At 45.6% G+C, this 24873-nt stretch overlaps 2 protein-coding genes across 14 annotated transcripts in view; one reads left to right on the top strand and one right to left on the bottom strand.

Moving 5' to 3' along the window:
• The window catches only part of WASHC1 (WASH complex subunit 1), a 36738-nt gene extending 15156 nt beyond the window's left edge, over positions 1 to 21582 (top strand). For both annotated transcript variants that reach the window (XM_064421199.1, XM_064421200.1), the window contains exons 3-11: positions 10582 to 10693; positions 11395 to 11541; positions 15806 to 15942; positions 16834 to 16969; positions 18040 to 18244; positions 18701 to 18865; positions 19074 to 19232; positions 19814 to 19882; positions 20413 to 21582. In XM_064421199.1, coding sequence (XP_064277269.1) covers positions 10582 to 10693; positions 11395 to 11541; positions 15806 to 15942; positions 16834 to 16969; positions 18040 to 18244; positions 18701 to 18865; positions 19074 to 19232; positions 19814 to 19882; positions 20413 to 20564 — 1282 coding nt within the window. In that variant the 3' untranslated portion in view covers positions 20565 to 21582. The remainder of the gene's footprint in view (positions 1 to 10581; positions 10694 to 11394; positions 11542 to 15805; positions 15943 to 16833; positions 16970 to 18039; positions 18245 to 18700; positions 18866 to 19073; positions 19233 to 19813; positions 19883 to 20412) is intronic.
• DDX11 (DEAD/H-box helicase 11) overlaps positions 14307 to 24873 on the bottom strand; it is a 30244-nt gene continuing 19677 nt past the window's right edge. For 8 of the 12 annotated variants that reach the window (XM_064421191.1, XM_064421197.1, XM_064421193.1 and 5 more), the window contains 6 exons: positions 23661 to 23729; positions 23392 to 23492; positions 22908 to 22992; positions 22283 to 22358; positions 21973 to 22127; positions 21526 to 21846 (listed from right to left, as the gene is read on the bottom strand). In XM_064421191.1, coding sequence (XP_064277261.1) covers positions 21817 to 21846; positions 21973 to 22127; positions 22283 to 22358; positions 22908 to 22992; positions 23392 to 23492; positions 23661 to 23729 — 516 coding nt within the window. In that variant the 3' untranslated portion in view covers positions 21526 to 21816. Of the gene's footprint in view, positions 18272 to 19039; positions 19915 to 21525; positions 21847 to 21972; positions 22128 to 22282; positions 22359 to 22907; positions 22993 to 23391; positions 23493 to 23660; positions 23730 to 24873 lie in introns of those variants that run through there. The other 4 variants (XR_010362800.1, XR_010362799.1, XR_010362801.1 and 1 more) reach the window with 4 other exon arrangements.

The raw sequence follows: 24873 nt of genomic DNA, 5'->3' as shown, positions 1-24873 counted from the left end.
TTCCTGTGGGGGTGTGCACACTGAGGGGAGAGCTGGGGGAGGAACACCAGTGCCAAAGGTCTGTTCTTCACACTTGACTGGTGCATTAAATTCCCTTTCCATGGTGCTTCTTTCTGTCTTGCTGTGGTGCTGGGTTTTGCAAATGGGTAAAGTTTAGGTGTAAATGCAACAGACAGCAGAGACAGAGCAGTGCTTTTGGAGACAGGAGACCTATTTGTAGGTGCTAATGAAGGAGTTTCTGATTTTCTCCCATCTGCATCTTGGGGAACCTAAATTACCAACCTGGGGTTTCTCTTTAACACACTATACCATCCAAATTCTTTATTCAGGCTCCAGAAACGTTCATCCCCTCCTCCAAATCCACCAGACAAACATTTTATTGAAGGAATTCACCATGCTGTGCCATTAATAATTTTTATCCCCTACTCTCCCTGGCACAGCATGGTGAATTGGATTCCTTTCTTAATTTATCCAAGAATATGATCCTTATTCTGGATTAATGTGCATTATAAAACCAGGTATTTGCATTTTAATTTACTTCTAGGACTCTTGTTTCAGATTTACCAGCAAAGCTGAATCTGAAAACATGCTTGATGGGCCTAAGAAGCAAAACAAGACATTCCTTTTAGAAGAGGAGGTAAAGCTGTTGCATTCCTGCTCTGTGTGAGTGCAGTAGGAAGAGCTTTTCCTACTGGTTGTAACATTCCAATATATATACCCATACATATATAACGTTCCAGTTGCTCAGTACCAAAAAGCAAGGAAGTTCATGGTCTCCACAGTGCAGTTCTCTCTGTTGTTTTGTCCCAGTGACTGGGTAGTTTGCTTTTGCTTCAACAACACTTTTGAGAGTGACATCCTGGATTTTGTTAATTCTGGAGTGAATTCAGACTCTGTGTGGTTTTGCTTTTTTTCTTTTGAGGAAGGGAGGGTGAGAAGCTCACAACTGAGCACTAGGCAAGGTTTCTTTCATTTTTCTGGCACCCAGGCAATGAAGAGGATGGGGAACAAAAACCACACAGCCAAAATCATGCCCTTCATTACATTTCTTGCTTACTTTTAGCTGGGATGAGGGGTTTAGCTGCTGTCAAAGCATTTGTCATAAGAACATTTCATGTATGTGTCACAGAGATAGTGGTTAAGCTATTAAAGTGTATGAATTTACAGTTTTGGGGTGGGGAAGGAGGTTTGGAAGGTACACTGTACGAATTTGTTCTGGTATTACTGTGAAGATAATGTTTCCATTCTTAATGACTAATTGTGAGTTAGTGCATAGGAAAGATTTCTAAAATGACAAAGGGGGAAATGAAATCATGTGTCTAGACAATTCTAAAGGTGTCTGATCAGTGATGTGCCTCAGACTGTTCCATTGAAATGACAGAGCAGCTGTCAGTGCAAGCAGAGAGATATCTGATTTTTGATGCTGTTAGGAACATCTCTGCCTGTGGCCCAAAGATTTTGGGGCAAGAGTAACTAGAAACCCCTCAAGAAGGTAAGAAAGTGCTGTAATCACTCAGGAAAGGTTTTGGGTGGATAAGGGGTCATAAAGAGTTGTTCTGATTTGTTAAAGAAGCACACTCAAATTAGCTTGTTGATGGGCATATCATAGAAGGTGACTTTTGAGATTTGAGTGTTACCGCAATTGATTGTAGGAAAATGAAGAAGTAACACTAAACAACCTCTGTTTCTGAAGAGTAAATATTATTAAATAAAAAAAAAACTTCATTTGCAAAAAATATGTGAAGAAATCTTTCCTTTAAGAGAAGGAGACCTGTTTGGAAAGAAGAATATCTGCTAAGAGAAGTTCACTTTGAAAGCAAAGGTAAGGAAGGGAAAAGCTGAGTTAGCAAGGAGGTTTTGTAACTGGCAAAGGACTGGTAACTGTTTCTGAAATTCTATCTTATGTAGTTGGACGTGTTTTAATTGCAGCACAATTTTATGTGGATCCTGGGAATCTGCACTAGTTCTGGCAGGATGCTGAAGAGGGTCATTACTGAGCAGGAGCAGTGAGTGCAAGGAAATAGAAGAATTTTCACTGAGATGTAAGCTCTTGAAAAGTACTGGAATCACTGCAACAAAAATAACAAGCAGAAACGTAGTACAGAGTGCAAAACAGAATAATGATCTGGATATTCCAAGTCATGCTTCAAAGGCCAGTTTGGTCATTTACCAAGTATCTGATTACAGCTTCAGCAGGTCAGCACAGTGAGGGAAGACCACAGAGACAGACCCTTATTATGTGATCAAAGTCAGAAAGGAAGTGAGAGTTCTGAGAAGACATGAAGTGTAGTTGTCTTTAAACAGACATTTTATGGTAGCAAGACCTTTTTCTTGGTTGGGCTTTTCCTCTCCTGAATATTCAAGTCCAATTGTGCAGGACAGCAGTTTTTATAGAGTGAGCACTAGCTTGTAAATGATAGCTTTTAGGTATATTTTATTGAAAAGGAGACTGAAGGGTTCAATTTGTGACCTGCAAGTAAAATTTCGTGTGATTGCCATCAGCTACTTGGAAGTGGAGAAAATTTCAAGTCAATGCAAAAACCTCTACTTGTAAACATGTGTCTTAAATGTGGGTAAAGGATACATTTTGGACCACAAGAAAGAAGTGGTGGTGAGAGAATGGTCAGTGTATTGTGTCAGTTCTTGCTGGCTGTAGTTTATTCTGGTGAGCAGCAGTGGGATGGATTTGGCAATGGGAAGACATTAAAATGGCAGATGAACTTGCACAGGTGGCCTTAAACTCAGTAAAATGGAAAATTAAGCAGCTATTGAAATGTATGTGGTAAGTCCTGTGAATTAATGCAAAATTGTTCAAGTTAGTGAATAATGGACTGAAAATTTGATCTGCCGAGACTGTAGTGTGAATTTGCCTAGGTTTTCTTTGTTCCAGGGAACAAATGACTCCACTCTTGGTTTCACAAGCAACCAAGACTTAATTAACACTTGGAAATTGCTTGGAGATCTTTGGGTGAAAAGCTATGAAGTTCTGAGGATATTTGATTAAATGCAAAGAAAAGCAGTGCTTTTCTTGGAGAACAATGAGAATGTGAACTGCTATCACCAGGAATCATTTTCTGCTCTGGAGGCAGGCGTGTTTTGCTGAGCATTCTTATTCTTGTTGACAGTGCCTTGTTTTGGTGAGATCAACAGACTGAGAGCAGTGTTTGTGCTGTGTGCTGTCACAGTATGAGAAACCTCCATCCCAATAAATGCGTGGGAGCTCAGCTTTCCTGATATTTTCAGCCTTACATCAGGACAGGATCTTTGGAGATGATCACTTCATTATGTTTTGTTACACGTGTGTAACTGAGTACTATTTACCTTGGTCAAGAAAACTGATTTTAAACCATTTGGAAGGTGTGGGGGTAATCTAGGAATAAAGAGAAACTTCCTGACAGCCTGGCCATGTATCTTTGGTAAAGTGAGGCACAGCCTACAAGGGCTGGGGTGGCTGCTCTCAGTGCTCCTCTCCTGCTGTTGCTACCTTCAGGTGAAGCTCAGAAGAAACAGTATTTGTGGCTGGTGGCTTATGAATTTCCCTTGCAGCCCCACCTGAGAGAGGGCACAGACCAAATGCTTTAGTCCAGGCTGATCTGCCTCCTGTAACTATTGGTGGTAGGGAAACTGGAGCATGATGTCAAATAAGAGTGAGCTGTGTAACAGAAATATTTTCTGTGTAGAATCAGACATGGCACCCTCAATGGTCCAGAGGAATCTCAGATCTTTTTAAAGGCATTAGCTCTCCCTACCCCAGATATAGTTCACAACAGGGTCACCTGGGCATTTCTCCTCTCCTTATGTTTCCTGTGACTCTGTTGTGACAGGCATTTTCTTTTCAATGGGAACAGGGAGGAAGCTCTTTGGCTAGCCTGAGAATGGAGCTTTGATGGGAAAATGAGAAACCTAATCTTTGTGTACACACAGTTGATTAATTTAAGGTTACAAGGTGCCAAAACACCTTCTCAAGCTATCTGCCAAGTAAGATCTATTACTTCAAGCAACATGGAAACAAAATTTATTTTTGACAGTCTTGTAAAATTCTGTCCAAACAGGATTAGTCCTCCTTTGACAAGTGATTAAAAAAAAGAACAAAACTGAAAACACTTAAGGCTATTACTACAAAAGATTAAGCTTCAGTGAGTAAATACTTAAGAAAATTTTTCAAGGATGAGTGGAAACTGTAAAGATAACAAACTATACTTCACTAGTAACTTTTACTGGTTACAGTAGTAGTATCAGTCACTACAACTCCTTTCCTCTGAGGAAGGGCTGAGAGAGTTGGGGTTGTTCAGCCTGGAGAAGAGGTGACTCAGAGAAGACCTCATTGCAGCCTGTCAGTACCTAAGGGGCGTATAAGAAAGAAGAGGACAAACTTCTTAGCCTGTTGTGATAGGACAAGGAGTACTGGTTTAAATTAGGAGGGTGGATTCAGACTAAATATAATGAATATGTGTTCTGTGATGAGGCTGGTAAAACAGCAGAACAGGTTGCTCAGAGTATTCAAGGCCAGGTTGGCCAAGGCTCTGATCAAGTTGATCATCTGAAGATGTCCCTGCTCACTGCAGGGGCCTGGACTAGATGGCCTCTAAGGGTCTTCCAAAGGTCTTCTTTAAGGACTTCCTTAAGGGTCTTCCAAGCCAAGCTATTCTATGAATCTGTGATTCCACACTGACTATCATCAGCTGCCTAATATCTCAAGACTCTTCCTGTGGCTGCTGCTTTGGGAAGCAATTCCACTGCCAGTGGAGGATCCCAAAAGCTCACCTGTGAAACTCCAGCAGTACAGTAAAGAACTGCTTTCTCCATTGCTTCTTTTAGAAGTAATGGAGTTCTTAAAGTCATCTTTCCCAAAAGTTGTCACTGTGATGGCAGAACCTGTGTTGTAGATGTATATTAACACTGTTAATGGAGAAGTAGATGGACCAAAAGTAGCCTGTATATTTTAAAGATCTAATGGTGTACTTTATTTGCAAACACAGACTTTCTGCATAGTATACACTGATTTCTTCTAAAGAAATGAAAGCACATCTGCTTTCAGACCAGTCAGTAGTATGAGACAAGTAAAAAGCTTGGAAGGTTAAAGAGGAACTTGTTTTCTATTAAGAAAAAAGAAGAGAAGCTGCTTTTCTGGAGAGGAGAGCAAGCTGCAGAGGAAGAGGGAGAAGGGTGCTGTAATGGTAGGTCAAAATTCTAAGTTTCCAGTTTTTACATAAACATATAATTGACAATAGTGGGAGTACCTTCTGAAATGAGAGATTAAAAATCAAAATGAAATGGTTTTTGTGTGAGAACATGACCTGTGGAGAGTGATGTATGCTGGATCCTGCTGAGGACAACCTGGCAACCTTGATCACTCTCAAATCTGCAAGACCATTCGGCATCACAGGAACAGGGCAATATGCAAATGCTGAAACACCTGCAAATCAGGCTCGAGGAGCAATCAGAGTGAGATAAACATTAATTAGTATAATACCCAAACCCTTAATGGAGGAAGGAGCGTTGATTACACACCCTCACTTGGGACTTCTTTCTGTCAAGAGATGGTGTATGATGACAGCTTCTGATTACACTTACTCAGATAAGAAGTAAGACTTTAAAAACTGCTTAAATATGGAGAGAGAAGAGCAGAAAGCAAACAAGTTGATCTTTCGACGAGTGGTTGAATGTGTTTGGCTCTTCATAAGAGTATGTATTTTTCCTTTTTGCCTTTCAAACTTTTGAGGTGAATTGGCTCTGTGAGTTGATTTTGAATGCTTCCCTGGATCACTGTAAACCATAAGTGTCTTAGCAGACTTTCCTTCCCTCTCCCCATCTTGATCCTGAGAGGTTGCCAGCTGCAGGGGCAGAAGCACTGAGTTGGAGTGAGGAGTGGGCTTCTCACAGTGTTCATTTTGACACTTTCTTTCCTTGCTACCCTGCTCCAGTACCAGCTGCTTAGGGCATCTGAGAACAAAATTAAATACAACAACCATAAACTCAATCCCTTCGTATTCATGCCTCCTGCAGTAAGGGAGAAATTTAATAAAAGCATACATCATTGAGCAAAAAAAAAAAAAAAGTAGCTTGACTTTTAGGCAAGAAGCCAAGGTTTTATAGAATAAATTTACTATATGTACCCTGAAGTTTAGAACAGCAATGCCAAGTATTCCTCTGCTATCTCTAAGGCTTGGAGCTTGGGCTGGGAGGTGATGAGAAGCCTGATTTTCTGTGATGTGTACAGTCCTCATTTAAGGGAAAAGTAATTTAATACTTCGTCTGCCTTATCCTCCTGTGCAACTTCATTTCTCATTCTGCTCTGTAATGTTCTTTCTCCTTGGTTGATCACTTGCTTTTATACTTCAGACATGAAAATGAAGTTCTTTGGTATTCTAGAGAGGTTTGCTCCAGCCTCTGTTGCCTAACCTTTCTCGTTCACCTTGGTGTGCAGCTTGCCTATCCTCTCTCCCATTTCAGAAGTTTTGTCATCCCTGTCACTTTTGGTGACATGGACGTTCAGCATAGAGAGCAAAGGGTCTCTGGCTGCTGTGATGCTTCCTTACAGCTGAATTCTCTTTCTCATACACTGGTTTTGGGATCTGTCAGCCTATCTTTAAACCTTCCCTGATTTTAAACTTTCTTTCTCTTGCTGTCTGATCCTTAGCAGATATGAATGATAAAAATCGCCATTTTTTTGGTTGGCACTGTGAAGTACTTGGAGACTTGCATACAAATGTAGCATTATTGCCAGTGCTGACAGTACCATCAGGCACTATCCAGTGTCCTGGATGCCAGATTCCTAATGCCTCAGATCTTTTTCCTGTGGGAGTAAGGAAACAGGGAATTTTCCCCCATGAATAGACACAGACACAGCAGAGGAGGCTTTCAGTAGCCACCTGAATGTGAGATTAATCAGAGGAGTTACAACAGAGTAAGAGGAAGTGATCTGCCCTGTGGTTGCAGATGGGACAGAGGATAGGGGGCCAGCAAGAGAGGCTCTCAAAAGGTTCCCAAGAATTGGGAGGAAGTATTCCTGGAACTTGCTGTGGGTGTTGGAGAAAATTGCCTGTAAAATGGTGAGTGGTTTAAATGCAGCAGGATGAGGACTTCAGGACAAAGGAGAAACAAGAGCTACGTTGGGGGTGAAGTGCAGAGGGCTTGAGGGCAAAAATATTTCAGAGGGACAAGAGAAAGTGAAAGCTTGAATCAAAGCAGCTGAAAGGTTGGCTTTAATATCTGCTTAGATCAAAAAATAAAAGTCTGTATGGATTAAGAGATAATCCACTAGATAGATTTAATCTGCCGTGTGTATTGCTTCCCCAAAGAAAAGCACTGGGAAGGGAAGGTTGATTTAGCTCAGTGCCCAGCATTTGAAGGTAGGTGATGTATTCTCCTTTTTTCACAGACACCCCCACCCCTTTCACTTGTCCTGAATGGAGCACATCCTGCTGAAAGGGAGGGGATGTCACTGTAGTCTCCTGCTCCTTTGCAACTCCAAAGTCATATTGAATTTAACTAAAGGCGTTTCTCAAGCAGAAAAGAGAACTGAGAGCAAAATAACACAGCAATGACTAAGAAAATAGGCATGGGGTAGGTTCAGATGCTCATGGTGACTTTGGCTGCCTGAGCAACTGGTTCTGAGAGGAAGTATTGGGCCATTTTATTAACGCTTAATCCCTCTTGTCCTAATTGTCCTTGTCTTCCCTTTAATGGAAGTTAAGGTCTGAATGCCACCTTTCCTCCAGCACTGCCCCTGAAATCCTTGGCCATATCCCTCCATCCCTTCCTTCCTGTTTCTTCTTTACAAAAATTGGTTGAGTGCTTTGAGCAAGTTCAGTTTCCACAGGAGCAGAAATAGGTTGATCAAACATGAGGAGGTTTTCTCCATGTATTTTTTCTGGTAAGGTATATGGTGTATGATCTCTTCTAACTAACACATACAGCTGTATCTTGAACTGTTCATGATAACTGTCATGCACTTCTAGGAGCCTGTACACATGAATTTGGATTGGTTGGATTAAGGAGGTTTAATTTTTATTTAATTTTTTTTTTTTTTGGTTCAGCAACAAATAATCTGTAGACTGATATGTATTCCTTCTGTGTTGTGGGCCTGCATCTGTACCATCCCAACTGAAGGTTTTTTGCAGATCTTATAAGGTCAGTGGGATTTGGCCTGTCAAATCCTTGAGCAGGAGATCACAGGAGAATGTACAGAGTGCCTCAGAGAAGGTCCATCATGGTTTGAAACAGCTGAGCTGGCACTGGACAACTTGCCCAGCTTGTGCTGGGAGCAGGCTGCCTGCCTGATATGGTCTCCTTTCCCTGATGATATTTGGGGGGCAGTGGGGTTGGATGTCTCTCCCCTCTTCTTTTTCTTTGAGTGAGGGAAGGGAAGGGAAGAGGTTGGTACGTGGTGAAGCCCTGGGGATAATGTGGGGCAGGAAAGGGAGTGAGGGAGGTGTTTGACTGCCTCACTGCACCCACTCACATTCATGAAGTGAAATGGAGGAGAACATTTACTGCTTTCCAGGCCTGAGCTTGCATAACCATTTGCTTAGTACATCCTTCTGGGAGAGAAACATGTGCCTTGTCAGAGCCTGAAAATTGTGTCTGGAAGTCAGCAGGGTACTGCCTAAAAGGCAATTGATACCTCACTTTTATTTGGAGCTTCAGGAAAGCTTTGTGGAGTTTTTCTAGCAGAGAGGTCTACTCTCAGGTGAGAGAGAAAATTGCATCATTGATTTGAAGGAGAGCAGCAAAGCAGAAATAAATGACTAGGTTTTTTCAGCTTTGAAGGAAGTAAAAATAGTCAGATGCCCCTAGAGAGCAGTACTGGAAATAGTGTCAATCAATAAAATTATGAAACCTCTAGAAAAGAGGTGAACTGTGAGGTGGGAAAATTTGCTGGTGAGAGCAGTTAGGAAAGATTTAGGTCCTTCAGAGGCATCTCACACTTGAACAAAAGAAGGCAATGGGACAGCCCTATGACACATGAAATTTGCTGCAGACAGGTGCTAGGAAATGCACACTGAAAGGAACAACAGAAGCTACTCTGAGAACCTATCAAGTGTAAAAGTGATACAAACTTACTCCACTGAGGCAGAGGGAGGGTGTGGGAAGGAAATCATGAACAGATTTGTACTCGGTGTTGGTACAAAATACAAGCTGTTAGACTGTGTTTAAAATAAAATGGGGTAATGGAGAATAATTCTGAGAGGGAGAATCTCATGAGGTTCAGTTTTGCTCATCTCCCACTCCAAGCAGAATAAGGTAGAAACAGGCTGTGTGCTGTCATGCCATATGCATAAGGAAGAGTTTTTCATGCCTCCAGGAAGAGGAGAGCATGGCTATAAACAAACAGAAATACTTGAAGTTTAGAGAAAGTGAGGGGTTTTTTTCAGAATGATACAAGAATAGGCTGCTTGTTCTTGCTGGTTTTCACTATCTACATTGAGGGAGGTGCTTTGTATTTCTATACTACAATAGAGAATGTGCTGCCCAAAGTGAAAATACTGGAAAAGATGGATTTGGTACAGTTTGGTATTGGGAATCATGGATCACTGCTGATCTCAAATTCATTACTGAAGGGAATTAGACACAGCAGAAAAAGAGCATGAGAGCTCTCTCCTCAAAAGCAAAGAGAGACTCTTGGTGAAATTTAAAGACAATACTTGAGATTGCTTTTTACAGGCACAGAATGTTCCAGTGGAACTGGGGTGAAAGTTCAGAAGGCTTTTCAGCTTTTGACCTTGTAGCTGGGAGAATCTGCTGGTTATGCATGGGGAAGGAGGCCTCTTTGAGGAGGTGGCTCCATCATTAGCTGGAGCTGATGCCTGCTCCCAGCATCCCAAAGCATTCTGATGCTCATCTAGTGGTATGGTTTATGTACAGCTGGCAACTAAGCACCACACAGCCCCTTGCTCACCCTACTGCCTGCAGAGTGGGGGAAGGAGAACTAAAAGGGTAAAAGTGAGAAAATTAATGGGTTGAGATAAAAACAGTTAAATTATTGAAATATAATAATAATAATGTTAAGGAAAATAACAAAAAAAAATAGGAATACAACACAGGAAGGACAAGTGATGAAAATAAAAACAATTGCTCACCACCAACTCAATGAAGCTTGTCCAGTCCCCAAGCAATGGACCCCAGCCAACTTTCTCCCTAATTTATATGCTGAGCATCATGCCATAGGGTCTGGAATATCCCTTGGATCAGTTGGAATCAGGTGTCCTGGCTGTGTCCTCTCCCAACTCCTTGTAGTGGTGTGAGAGGCAGAAAAGGTCTTGACTCTGTCTGAGCTCTCCTGAGCAAAAATTAAATCATCCCTGTGTTTTCAACACTCTGTGTTGACAGTTTTCCATGTTTCTGTGCCTCAAACAGCCACAGGAACATCGTGCTGTGAGTCATGGATTAATCCTACTTCATGTTGGAGTACCTAAAGCTCTCAACAGGATGGATGCAAGGGTGGCTCAACCAGCACTGCTTTTCATTGTGAAACAACCTGCTCCCCTGAGATTCACCTCCTTCTCTGAGGAGCTGGGAACTGGCTGTTTTGAAAAGAGCCACTGATTCTTCAGCTTAAGGAGTGTCCTTGTCTCCTAGGATCTCTCAGCGGGTGGAGGCCAGCCGGGCACAGCTCCAGGCAATTGGGGAGAGAGTCACACTCGCCCAGGCCAAGATTGAGAAGATAAAGGGCAGCAAGAAGGCTATTAAGGTAGTGACTTCAGTGAGGGCTGCATGGCCTCCTTTCTTCCTTCTTTCTTTACTCCTGACATAAGCTCTGGAGAAGAAAAGGTGCTCAGCTGCTACAGCTGCTGCCCACTCACCTCTTCATGCCTTACTGCTGAGCAGGATTGTGGTGAGAATCCCATTCCTGACTGGGCCAATGGATGAATTTTAGACCCATGAGCCACACAGCTCCAGGCTTTATGTAGCCTTTATAGGTTTATGTCCCAACTGCTTCCTGAGAAAGAGAAAAGACATGTGCTGAGCTAAGCCTAACACCTTCACTTCAGGCTCATAGACACTTATTTAAATGAAAGCTGCTGTCAGAGAGACCCTATTTAGTGCATCTTAATCCCATTGAGCCATGTAAAACTGGTGAAAATCCTTCTTTCCCCATTCTTGCTTCATTTTATACAGTATTTCCAACTCTTTTCCTACCAGTGGAAGCCTTTTTGCCAGAGATCTCCTAGTCCTTTTAGAGAGAGAGAAAAGCTCTGGCAATTCCAGTTTCTGAAGTGGCAGTCCATGCATATTGGGGTCTGTGCACAGAGCCCTTAGGAGCCTGTTGATCCCAAGGCTGTCCATTCCCACTGGCAGCACAGATTGCATGTTTGCTCCTCTCCATATGTTTCTGCATTGTAGGATTGCCTAGTAGTTGGAATTTTTTAGTCCCTCCTTGTTTCTCCATAGGTATTTTCCAGTGCCAAGTATCCAGCCCCTGAACGGCTGCAGGAGTACAGTTCAATTTTTGCTGGTGCAGAAGACCCAGCTAAACAGAAATGGCCAAGACACAAGATTCAGAGCAAACACCAAATGCTGGATGAAAAAGCTCTGCAGGTAAGGAGGAGAACAGACCTTGGGAAGGACAGCAAAGAGAACCTGGAGGCTGTTACTCTCTTTGATAAAGTGGGCCAGGCCTTTGGGACATAGGCTAGGAGTATTTTCATTTGGCCTGTCAGTGGTGGGGAGGGTTTGAGATCAGACTGGGAAGCTTATGGAGATGCAAGGTGGAGAGGGCCATGTCAGTACAAGAGCTTGTCTGGGTAGCTGTGAACTGCCAAGTCTCTGGAGCAGTTCCATTTCCTTAAATGCTGCTGTTTCTTGCAGTGGTGTTGGTGAGTGCTGCTGCCTGGGCTTAAGGCTCTGGCTGTGCATAGTGAGGCAGCTGGGATCAAGCTCATAGTTGTTTCAGAAATAGTTTCTGAAGGCTCTGGTACAACTTCTGGTGAGAGGGGAAGATAAGAAGGCTTTGAGTGTGTCAGGAGAAAAAGGAGTCATTCATTAGAGCATTTTTCTGCCCCAGGAAATCGTTGCATTTAGGCACTCTCCCTGAGTTGGAAGGAGAGGAGGAAGAGTTGCCATGCTTAAAGTTTAAAAGTTGCTGTGTATGTGCTGTGTCAGGAGTAGCAGATGTGCTGTTCCTAGCAGGTTAAGGATCAATTTGACAACTTCCCTGCTCTCCACCCCTAAAGAGACTTCCTTCCTCATCCTTGTATGACTTGGCCAAAAATAAAGCTGCCACTGAATAATTTATCATGCTAAACTTCCCTGAGTGTTAATGGAGTTGAGACTTCACACAGAGAGGTAGTTATGAATATTTCAGCCAGGCCAGGGAAGCAGGATTGCTGGCCAAATGGAGAGCTGGCAAACTTGAGCAGGGTTCCTGCTTCCTTCCAGTCCTGGCAGTAGCACAGGCAGAGCTGCATGGGACGTGCTGGTGGCTGGCACTGGCCCCATCCCACTGGAGTGTGGGGGGAGCAGAGGCAGGCAGGGAGCAGACAGGGAGATGGTGCCAAAGTACAGCCCCTTGCAGAGGGCAGGGATTGAGAAGAACATCAGCTGTTAAAAAGCAGTAACCCACAAAGAGCAAATGGTGTGCCTGTTCACATGGCCTGCTGGCTCCAGTAGGCTCCATGTGCCTTTCCTCACAGCCATGTGCCTGGGATGCCATCTCTTCCAGTCCCAGTCAGTCCCTGTACCATTGCCATGTTCTGCCCTTTGTGACTAAAGCTGCCATCACCACAGGGGCTTTGTTTCAGGCCCTGGGGGATGTTGGTTGCTCCCCTCCTGCGACCCATCTTTTGATCCTCTTTTGGGACTGTTGATCTTTCTGTGGCTTTGCTGAGTCTGCCTCATGCAGCAGTTGTCACTCTTGCCAAGCTCACACACACGAGCTCCTGCAGCTCCTCTCTGGGGTGGGGGATGCTGCTGTCAGCTGGTGAAGGGTGGAGGGGCTGATGGCACAGTGGCCTTTGCTAAACTCCACTTGCACACGTGCACACAACACCTCATCAGAAAAGCAAACTGCTAATTCAGTTTGAGGGGAAGTGGTGGCAGCCTGTGCTCAGCCTTTAGGGTTTTTGCTCTGGGGGGTAAGCAACTGAGTTGGAAATGTGTGTGGTTCTGCAGCTGATTTTAAATGCTTTCCCCTTGGAATTCCTTCTTGCCCTCTCAACCCCAAGCAAGTGAAAACTCAGCTGTTTAGAGGATGCTGTTTAGGTTGGTAAGGCAAGCACTGCTGGGTAAGAGTGCCAGAAACACAGTGCTTGTGGTAAGCCTGGAAAGCATGTTGTTTTGCACACTGCAGTGGTAGCAGCAAGGCAGGGCTCAGCTGGGAGCTGGCTGCAGCCCTGTGGGGCTTCCCAGGCACTGGGCACTGCCTGTGTGGTGGGAGCTGTGTCTGGGTGCTGCACGTGCCACTCAGGAGACTGGCAAACAGGGTGGGAGACATGGTCTCCCTGGGCTTTGGAAGAAGTCCAAGCAGAAGTTACCCTCCACTTCTGGAGAAACCTTGCTAGGCTTCAAAAGTGTCAGTAACTTGGCGTGTCCTTGTGAATTCTGCCTCTCCCAGAGCCCACCATAGGCATGTGGAGGCTAAACCAGGCTTTTGTCACTTGTTTATCTTGAAATACTTTCCCAGCTGGCCTCAGCACTCCATTGGTGTGGGGGGAATGGGATTTCTGGTACATCACACCAATTCAATTTCTAATAGTGTTTAATTAAACTGAAGAACCAGAGTGACTTGATATATTTTTAACTGTTGGTTCTTTGGAATAAAGATGCCTGAAAATGCAGTGTCCTTGGGGATGTGATCCTGCCAGGTGCCAGACCCCAGGTTGGGGTGTTTGAGCATTCAGGCAACCCCCATGACTTCAGCAGGTCAAGGTTGCCAAACTTTGGCTTAAAAACTTAATGTTCCTAGAAGAAAACTAATTTTTAATTGGCAACTTAACTTGTGGATTCACAGTTGCAGGATATTTTTGACAGTGTGTGGAAGCTCCAAATTTCAGAGCATATCTAGGTACTTGAGTAAGACTAGCACTTTGATGGCATTTAAATTAAAAGGATTATATTTCACGTTTCAGAATACTCATACTTAGTGCTTTTATAGCTTCCTTAGATGAGGTTTGTAACTAAATGTAGGTAATGGTTGTGTTCTCACTACACCCTTAAAGTGATACACAATCTTCCAGTGTGAACTGAAATATACAAAGAGAGAATTAAAAAAAAATTACTTGAGTGCTAAATGTGTCTGAACAGCTCTAGCAAAAAAAAGTCAGTACTCCCTCATGCTTAAAAAATTAAACATTGGGAAATGAATATTAATGATCAAAAAACTTTTTATTTTTGAGTCTCTGCTTCTACAATCTCTAAATAAGAATTTATATATTTTTGCCTATTGCTTCCATTAAAAAATAGAAGGTGTTAACTTCAATGTATTTTTCACAAGTTGGAACCTGAATTAGATAAAATCTTACAGGTCCTTTCTTATAGCATTTTATAGTCTCAAGCATCATGTAAACTCTTAGTGGATTAACTGAACAGTGACTAAGCCATTTCCTTGGATTTCTGGCTACCAGATTTAAGACTGAAATTTCAATCAGGAGGAACTGCTTGTGTCCTTGAGATGTGGTCTTAAAACTGAACCACCAGTGGTCTCTATGTCTCCCACACAAGTACAAGGAGGGAAGAGGGACTCAGAGAGTGGGGTGGTGCAGGGATGCTGGAAGTAGTGAGGCAGTAGGAAGCTGTGGACAATATTTGGAGTGTCATCCTCTGGTGGCAGAAGAAAACCACAGATGTGGTGAGCTACTTAACCTGACAAAGTGCTCTGGTTTCTCCTGGTATGAACACTTACTGCCTGGTAGCTGCTGCTTGCCTTAGTTGGGAAGAAAGAACTGTGAAGAGTTCAGAAGGGGCTGAGGAGGGGTCTGCAGAGGGGTCTGAGGTGGAGGTTTGTTCATCAAACTGTCTCTGTTCAGGAACTGATGCCTTTCCTCCCTCTAGAGCAGAGTTCTGTGGGCACTGAGCTTCATCCCCCAGAGCATGTGGCAGCGGGCACTGTCACACCAGCTGAAACACTGGCCTGATGTGGGATGGCAACTCCTGTGCTCTGTAAAAGTCAGGCAGTTCAGATGTAATAAGTCCTTTTCAAAAGGGAGCTCTATATATTATGCATGAAGTTTTAGAACTGAGAGAGAGAAGATTTCAGTTCATTAGAGTTGAAAACTCCTGCAAATCCCTCGGGCTTTGCAAAACCATCTGGCACACGTTCCACCCTGTGCACTCCTTTCTGCCTGATCTCTTGCCTAGTGCAGGCACTCTGTTCTTTCCTAACCTCTTTTTCCTTTGCCTTCCCTGCCTACCCCACCAGTGCAATCACAGCTCTTAAAACATCAAGTGAAGGCAACAGAGGGAAGGTAACAGAGATGTGTGGGGAGCTCTTCCTGCATGAAAATGTGTCATAATTGGAGACACTGTAACAAAAGCCATTTAGGCTGTGGTGCTTGATCCCTGCCTCTGACTATAGAGCCAGAGTGGTGGTTTTATTCTGGTGGATACTTGCCAGAGTCACACGTTTGGTATGACCCATCCACAGCACCAAAAGCACTTGCCACCAGTCTGAACTGCCCACACTTGTCATGATTGTGGGGTTGCAATGTTGTCCATGTACTTCCTAGCTCAAAGGGAGATAGAGAGGGAGCAGCAGGGTTCCCAGACCATACAGTGCATCCAGCAGTGTGGGTTGTGGTGGCTGGGGAGAGCTGCCTCAGCAGCCATGGTTCTAGTGCCTTACCACCTTTTATCTGTCTTCTTGCAGGAAAAGCTCAAGTATTTCCCTGTGTGCGTGAGCACCAAAATTCACCAGGAGGATGATGCAGAAGAAGGCCTTGGCAGCCTTCCCAGGAACATCAGCTCCCTCAGCTCCCTGCTACTCTTCAATACCACCGAGAACCTGTGAGAGCTGGAGCAGTGCTGTGCTGCTCACCTGCCCTGCTTGTCCTCAGGGGAGCTTTCCCTTCCTCAGGCACAGCAGTGACTGCTTGCTTTCCTGGGGATGTTACCCATCAAGCTCTTGATAGGACAGGGTTTGATACCTCTCTGCTGGCTTCCAGCTGGGAACCTTCCCTGCTCTTTGCCTTGGGTGGAAGCAGTTATTTTGTCCAGACCTGATCCTCTACTCACCTGATCCAACCCAATTTTGCATTTTCTTTTGCTTAGTTCTTCCTATTATTCATCTTTTGTTTCTTTCCAGCCTTGAGATAGGCAGTCACTCCTGCCCTTCTCTGCCCTGTGTGCCAGCTTAGGTACTGCTTCTTCTCCTGACAATTCCTCACACCATTACTTTACTGCTTTTATGTCTCCACCACCTCCCTCACTGTAGTTTCCTTTCCCACTGGGCTCACGTCATGGTTCTTCTTTCTGCTCTTATTGAAGAGCTGCTTTAAGCTCTTCTTGAGCTTTCAACTGCTGGACCTTGTCTTTCTTTTCCTGAGCCATGGATCATTTCTCCTTTTGGCTGTCCTCTGGGCCTTGAGTGACAAGTCACTGGTGTCCTGCTGCAGACTCAGATGGTGGAAAGGGGAGAGCTTGGTCATGGTGGCACTACAGTGGGGCTTTCCTTTAGAATTAGTCTGGAGGCTGCGCTGGCAGGGTGGGGAGCTGCTTGCCTCCTGGTTGTGGAGGGGAAAGGCAGAAAAGCTAAAAGAAGAAACCTGGAAGGCCCGATATGTTCCATCTTTAGAAGTAAAGTCAGGTCTCTGCCTCCAAGGCCCTCTTGTGTACATTGTTTCTTCTGGCCTTGGCTCTCAAGGCAGCATCACTAAAATACTTGTTTTCTGCCCTTAGGTACAAGAAGTATGTGTTCCTGGATCCTCTGGCTGGAGCAGTGACCAAGACCCATGTGGCTCTAGAAACAGAGACAGAAGAGAAGCTCTTTGATGCACCTCTCTCCATCACCAAAAGGGGACAGCTAGACAGACAGGTGAGATGCAGCTGCTTATATTTCAGAGGGTTTTGCTCAGCTCTCTGAAAAGAAAGGACTTTGATAGGGTGGTGAGCAGGTAGGACAACAGCACCTTACAGGGCTGCAGGTACCTCATTTATCAGAAGGACCTTGCCTGCTTTTGTGCTTGAGGTGTGAGCTTGATGAGTGAGACAAAAGCCTCACACTTGGCAGGTGTTTCTCTCTGCTCAAGCCCTTGTGGAGTGGTGAAAGGAGAGTAATGGGATATCAGCCTTGCTGCTTCACCTCAGAGCTGCAGGGAGGTTTGGAGGATCTATCACTTAATTAGCTCTATTGTGCCAACTTCTGAGCCTCAGAGTCTGAGGGTGAGGTGCCACTGCTAGAAGGTCCCTGGGGTGAAGTGTGATCCCCATCATTCCTGCTGGGAAGGGGTATCCACTGGTGCAAACAGGAGGGCCAGCCAGACTGAGCAAAGGGCTGTGCTTGGTGTACACGTGGGGCAGGCAGTGCACCAACCCAGCTGCCCCAACATGTGACTGGCACCCGACACCTTATAAAGGCCATGACTGGGGTGTACCAGCTTTGCTGGAGGGTCATTTGGGACTGGGAAAAGGAGCCTGGGAATCATTTGCTCATCATGTTGGACTGGAGGATATAATGTGTATAGTGAAGAAACTCTTTATTCACAGTGCACACAGTGTGTTGCCTGTGTGTTTAACACAAAAGCAAGCCCCTGTAACTACTGGGTCGTGCTTCTGCATTTTAATCTTTGAAATGGTTCAGATGCTATCCTCTTCTAGAGGAGAAGGGACTGGTTTATTTAGGCTGCAGCAGTTAGTGCATGAACCCTTCAGAGTTCACTTGCTACTGTGAAACTAAGAAGGGTCCTGCACTTGCTCTTCCTGCAGTCTACCTTTCCCAAGCCTGGTTTGCAGGAGGTAGCTTCTAAGCACAGGGGTGCAGGGATAGCTGATGTACCAAGGTACACCAGCCCAGCTGTGACTGCTGCCTAGATTGTTCCCTGCAGTGTGCCTGTTTGCAGCAAGCACATAGTCACTGCCTTACCTTGTTGCTTTGGGTTTCTTTAGGTCGCTGAAAATTACTTCTATGTGCCAGATCTGGGCCAGGTCCCTGAGATTGATGTGCCCTCCTACCTGCCAGACCTGCCTGGCATTGCTGCAGACCTCATGTACAGCGCTGACCTGGGCCCTGGCATTGCACCCTCTGCCCCCAGCAGTGCAATTCCAGAGCTGCCCACTTTCAACACTGAGTCGGTGGAGCCTTTGCAACCAGGTATTTTCAATCTCTGATGCCAGGACCCTGTGAAGGAGGAAGGCAGGGATTGCTAGAAAGTGGAGATGAGGCAGAAAGTCCCTTGGGAGAAATTTTAAGATGGATGTTGGATGGATGATGGATGTTGCACCTCTGCCTTAGGGAAGGCTGCAACCTGCTCAAGTTCTCACCTGACTGCAGCCTCTTTACCTCCCTCCCCCTCTCTCTGCATAGCTAGGGAGGAGGGAGCACAGTGTGCAAGGACTGGGTGTGTGTCAGCCTGGTGGGATGCAGCTGGGGAGGGAGAGTAGGGGAATCTCAGACTCTTGCCTTGGCCCTGCCTGCTGCTAAGAGATGGTGCACAGGGCAGGGGTGCTCTACTGCAGGTGCTGAGGACTCTGATCTGTTGCTGCTGAGGTGTGTGAAGCTCTGAGCTGCAACTGGGACTCTTCAGATAAAATTTCTTTCATATTTCAGATCTTCAAGATGCTAAGCTCTTGCCACCTCCTCCCCCTCCACCTCCCCCACCACCTCCTGTTGTGCCAACTCCGGTGCCTCCTCCACCGCCCTTGCCCCAGCCCACAGCCCCCTTGGAAGCAGCTCAGCCAGTCAGCGAGGAGAGCAGCAGCACAGTGCCTGCAGGTAAGGGCTGGGCTCCTCCACAGCTGCACCAGCCTCCCTGCCCTCAGCCTGTTTCCCTGGGGGCCATCCCAGCCTTCCAGCAGGGGAGGAGGTGCAGTGGGATGAGATGCTGTCAAGGTATTGGAGAAGCCCTTCCCATGGGAATTTGGCTGGGCCTGTAGCTGCTGCACTGACCCATGTCTGCTGCCTGTCCTTGCTGTCCCTGCAGCTTCAGTCCAAGGAGCCCCAAAGGAGGTGGTGAACCCCTCTACTGGGCGTGCCAGTCTCTTGGAGTCCATCCGCCAGGCCGGGGGCATTGGGAAGGCCAACCTTCGCAGTGTCAAGGAGAGGAAGCTGGAGAAAAAGAAGCAGAAGGAACAAGAACAAGGTGCTCAGACTCTTTGGCAGAACTTCTTTTCCTTGTCCAGGTTGGGTCTGGGGGCAGGCAGACAAGTCAGGAGCACAGTGAACTCACAGAGAAGAAAGCAGTTGTCTCCTCACAGGCTGATGGAGGTCTCAGGTGTTCACCACTCAGCCAGAGCTCTGTGAACTTGCTAAACCACACAGGCCTGAAGGGCATCTGTCTCAGGGCTTGTGGAGAAGTTTCACATGTGAGGCACAGGACCAGGCACACAAATGAAACCCTGGGGGACAGGACTGAACCAGTTTAAGCACCTTGGATGAGGTAGTTGGGGAGGGGATTGATGGAGCTGCTTTGGCAGAATGAGACTGCAAATGCACAGCCCCTCAATGAACTCCACTCTTGGTTTTCCCCAGAAGATGCCATTAACTCTGCTGTGCCTAGTATTTACCTCACCTGAAAATGGACTGTAGTTTTGGGGTGTCATATAAAATTAGAGGTTTGGAGTTTTTTCTTTAATCTGAAGGCGGTATCGCAGGGAAATGCATTTGCCATAGTGCTTTGCTCAGACTAATCTTTCTTCACTGACTTTTTCTGCTCTGTTTCAGTGAGAGCTACGGGACAAGGTGGAGATTTGATGTCAGACCTCTTCAACAAGCTGGTGCTGAGACGCAAAGGTACTGTCCTGCAGTGTGGACTGCTCCTTCCCCTAGGAAAGAGGGAGAGCACTCCCTGGTACCCAGGTTGTGTCAGCCACAGCCTCAGAAACAGGAACAGAGATTTTCCTGGGCAGTGTACCACAGTATAGCTGGGAGTATCTTTACAGAGAATGAGCAGAGGAATCTCCACCTCAGGTCCAGCTGGAGACACTGTATGTTTCAGAGGATGGACCCTGAAAGCCACCTGTGCAGAAGGACAGCAGTGTCCTTTCTAACCCAGTGCTTGGGCAGCTGGGCCCACTGCCCATGTGGGCACTTGAGATGCCATGGCAGGTTTCTGGGGCATTTAGATCGAGGTCACACCTCAGCAAAGACTTGCTCAGGGGGAGCTATAGTTAAACCTTGGCGTAAGTCTACGGCAGCATCAAACATGTTGGCTGTTCTGGTTACCTGGGTGGTGAGAGCATGGCTTTCCCCCTCCCCTTTGCTGAATCTCTTTGGTCTGTAGTCCCCAGGTGTCACTCACCTGTGATTTCCTTCTCTCACAGGTATTTCAGGGAAAGGACCAGGAGCCTCTGGGAACACCGATGCTCCTGGCAGTCCTGCTGGTGCCTTTGCTCGGATGTCAGACTCAATACCACCCCTCCCACCCCCACAGCAGCCTGTAGGTGAGGAGGATGAGGATGACTGGGAGTCATAGATGGGAGCCATTGAGTATTAGTGTGAAACTCTTGCTGTCTGAAAAATTTCCATGAAGTTGAAGGAAGCAGGTCCTTACTGCCTTCACTTTGGTAAAAGTGGGAAGTGTCATTAATTAAGAGTGTGTAAAGGAAAAGCCCAGCTGTCCAGCCTTACAGCCCAGCACCACAGGCTGGAGGGCACCAGCTGCTAGAAGCAGGTGCTCCCCTCCCTGAAGGCAAAACTTGTGCAGACCACAGGGTTTGGACCTACTCAAGGGGCAGGTGACTCACAATGGAAGTTTCTCAGAGGCAGCTGTTTATTTCCCTGTGGGGCTAATTAACATACAGGGAGCTGGTAACAGCTCTGTGCCATAAGTACTTTCTTCCTTGTGGAGAGCCTGGAGAGGTAGCATCCAGCTGCTGAAACTGGAAAAGAAGCAAACAAGGCTCCTGGGATGAGACTTGCTCAGGATGACAGAGGTAGCTGGGAACAGCTGAGGGATTGTGGGGCTGTCCCTGGTGTTACTGCTGCCCTCCAGCACTGACCCATAACCCTGGAAAGACCCCCAGGAAAGTTAAATTTAAGAATTTACTTTGAATTCAGAAACTTAGGGGTTAAAAAGAGCAGAGCAATCCTGTGCTTAAGCATGATCAAAGGAGAAGTGCTGTATTGTGGCCATATCTTGATTCCCCTTGTAAGAATGAACTGCTTCAATCTATTGGCTGCTTGAAGCAAGGTAGAAAGAGGGTGAGAAAAAATGTTACCCAGAGCTGCTCCATTACCACTCTGTGTTACTCCAGTATGACATAAATTAGTGGCCTGCTAGTTTACAGTTCCTGGGAAAAGCTCAATGATGGCTCAATGATTGGTCAGTCAGGCCTCCTTCACTTGGTGGTTGATGGGAAAAAAACATATGTGTTCAGTCAAAATAATTACTCCCCATACTTAAGTGTACTTAAATAATACTCGCCATACTTGAGTGTTTTTAATAAAAGTATTTAATCAATTTAAATAAAACCTTAACAGCTGTAAACAAGTAGGTGCCTGCTGCTACTCTCTTCATGCCTCAGACCTACAACCAGTTTCCCTCCTGACTTTGGTGCTGAAGGCTATCTCACCATCATAGCACAGATACTGAACAGCAAATATCCACAAAGGAGGCAGAGATTTTACAAAGTCCATGGTACAGAAAAGCAGCAACTTGTGTTACTTTACCTAGTCTTCAGAGGTGTAAGTCATAATGATGAATACCATCTGTTCTCTGCTCCACATCACAAAGCATCCAGCTTGCCTCGATGGAACTGGGAACACACAAAACCAGGCAGTTTGTCCTTGGCCTTACTCTAAGGGAAGGCTCTAAAAAGGTCCAGATGAGGACAATGGGAAACAATGTTGGTAGCAGGACATAAGATACAACAAGTTCTGACCTTTCTTATCTCAGCAAACGCTGATCCAAAGGCAGGTTTCACCTGGGTCCTCTCCCTGATCCACTGGGGCAGTTTGTTGAAGATGGCAGGGCGTGTGTACCTGTGGTCCAGGAGCAGGATGCTTGCAAAGTCCTTCTGATGGCGAATGGCTCTGCCTGTACACAGGATAAAAACAAAGAATGGCCCAGTCAATTGCTTGTTCTCAGACAAGGAAGATCATGTTCCCATCATCTGTAATGCATTCTTTTTCCTACCCTTCTCCTTCAGTGTGTTTCATATCCCCCAGCCTGTCCAAGGAAGGATGAATTACCTATTGACTGGTTTACTGCCTTCATGCACAGGTTTTCAATCAGCACTCTGCTCGGTGCCTGGCCACCAGCTCTGGGCTGGAAAGAAGAAATAGGCAAGTCTGAACACATGGCAGATGCAAATCAAATTGGGGAATCTTACTGACAAAATGAGGTAAATACTTTTACCCCTGCAGGGTGAGCGGGTAGCCAGGCAGACCCCAAGTGGAGAGCAAGGAGGAACAGAAGGAAGGCTGCAGTCAGAAAACTGTGTTGAGCGTGCACAAAGAGCCAGCCCAAGGTGCCCTTGAAGGCAGAAATCTTGTCCCCAGGAACAGCACCTCCAGTGAGCAAGGAGAAGGGACAAAGATCCTGGCAAGCAGCTTCTACCACCCTGCCACCCCCTCTGGGTTGAAGGGTCCTTGCTCCCCTTGGAGCTCAGAGCTGCCAGCAAGTCCTGGTGGCATCTCCCTCCACCAAACTTCTCTGTATTTAGGGCCATCTGTCCAGGACAGTACCACACTGTCTGGGAAATGAGGGCAATCTCAAGGAAAATAAAACCTCTGAAGGCAGCTCTGGGACTCATGTGCTGGGAAGTTAGTACTATAAAGCAGAATTGAAAGAGACAGAGGTGTAAGTGGCTCTTACCATTGTTTTGTCAAGCCAAGTCATTTTTTCCTGCAGTTCTGGAGATCTAATGTTGGGGTAAGGCATTCCCACCATAATCACACACCTGCAAGGGAGGACTGCATTATTCTTAATGTCTCATCCTAGGGCACTTTGCCAATAGACTGATAAATTAGAGGTCACTGCACCCCTGAAAGACAGCCAGCCCTGCAAACCAAAGGCAGCAATAAAGCACAGCAGTCTGACAAGCACGTGCTGAACAGAGCTGCAGAGGGATTCAGGGTGCCAGAACAAGGGATTATCTAGCACAGCAAGCCTAACTGCATTATTCACAGGAAGAGTGGCCTGGACAGGCAGGTTTTACACCACCCAGCAGCCCCTCCTGTTGCTTTAAGCATCAGCTAAGACACGTTCCCCAGGATTTTCTATCTGCATGATGTGCCCATCATGCTTGGAATCACTACACCACAAGCCAGAGCTGGCATTCCAGGAGCAGTCACCTTACCTTCCCAGGTCATCGGAGAAATTTATCCCTTCACTCATTTTGCCTCCAACTACAGAAAGCAGCAGGGCCCCTGTCATCTGTCCTCCTGTCTGGCTGCAGCGCTGCAGGAGAGGGACCAGCAACTTAAACCAGAGCAGGGAAGATTTGTGTGCTTCAGAAACAGTCCCACACCTAGGCAAGAGCCCTCTTTCCCTGTTGAAAGTGCCCTCCTTTGCAGCATTCCCATACCCACTGGGCCACACTCCCACCAGACTGCCTGCTCAGCTTACCTTTATGCATTTGGCATATTCCACTAGCACCTGCTCCACCTGGTTGGCTTTCTTAGGCTCCTGAAAGATCTGTGAGGCACAGTTCATCAGTTACAGCAACAGGAAGCAAACAGTTTAAAGAAAGCAAATCATTTTACCCCCATGCCATTAAGCAACATATGGAACTGAGGTCTTGGAAGGGAAAATTGCCTCAAAAACTAACTTAACCAGTGCTTTTCCTCCACCCTGAAAATGCACTACAGCTCTTTCCAGCTGGGCTCTGAAGGGAGCAGCAGCTGCTCCTGCCCCTCCAACATTCCCTTTCAGCTTTGGGAGACTTGCTCAATACTGCAAGAAGTTACAAGTCATCCGAGAGCTGAGAGGCAAAAAAGCAATGTGCACCTCTTGCACCTATGAATCAAAACTGTCTGGGGTCAGGAGACTCTACAGCTGCAAGATCTTGGAGGATAGGGACAGAACCAATCAATTTGAATAATCAATTAATTGCAAGCAGGGGCTCCCCTTGCCCAGGGAATAAATTAGCTTTTCATGCAAAGCATAAATAAAGTAGTATATCTTTATGTTATTCTAGCACACCTAATTAGTTACTGAAAACCTCTGCAGTTAATTAAGCTGTATTTTACAGGTGCTGTACCTTGGCCTAAAATACAAGTAGTTTTCCTAGTAATCAAGAGGTCCAACATCTATCTTCTCTGTAAATGTAAAGAACCTACAGATTGTGTTTTCCTTTGGTTAGCAAGAAGTAATATAAAATTTTACCAGTCAAAATCAGTCTTTCAGTAGAAAAATAACTGGCAATTACAAATATAAGGCAAAACTAACTTATTGAAAAGTAGCTATTTAAGCTTCTGATTTAAATCAACTTTCCCTGTGTGATTTGTATATAATCTCAGTGTGATCTCACCACAGCAACCTCAGGAAAGCCTTGAATCTTGCCCTGCTAAGATTTGATCTTGTGTGTGGGCAGCTGAAAGTCTCACTTGCTGCACTTACACCCAATTGCCTTGCTAATGCATATCCAATTTGCTGGAGACTGCAAAGGCAAAACAAGAACAATTCAGAGGTGAAATTTGGAACAAACTGTGTGGCCCAAAGCCTTGGAGGAACCAGGCAGAGCATTGGGACCCTGACAGGACACACCTGAAATGCACTCAGAGTGGTAACTACAAACACAGAAAAAATAAAGCACAATGCTTCCACCCAAAAACCTACA

This window comes from Passer domesticus, chromosome 5, assembly GCF_036417665.1.
Source record: "Passer domesticus isolate bPasDom1 chromosome 5, bPasDom1.hap1, whole genome shotgun sequence".
NCBI classification, from domain to species: domain Eukaryota; kingdom Metazoa; phylum Chordata; class Aves; order Passeriformes; family Passeridae; genus Passer; species Passer domesticus.
The sequence above is the reverse complement of the archived record's forward strand: the minus strand, read 5'-3'. Positions and strand labels throughout refer to the sequence as shown.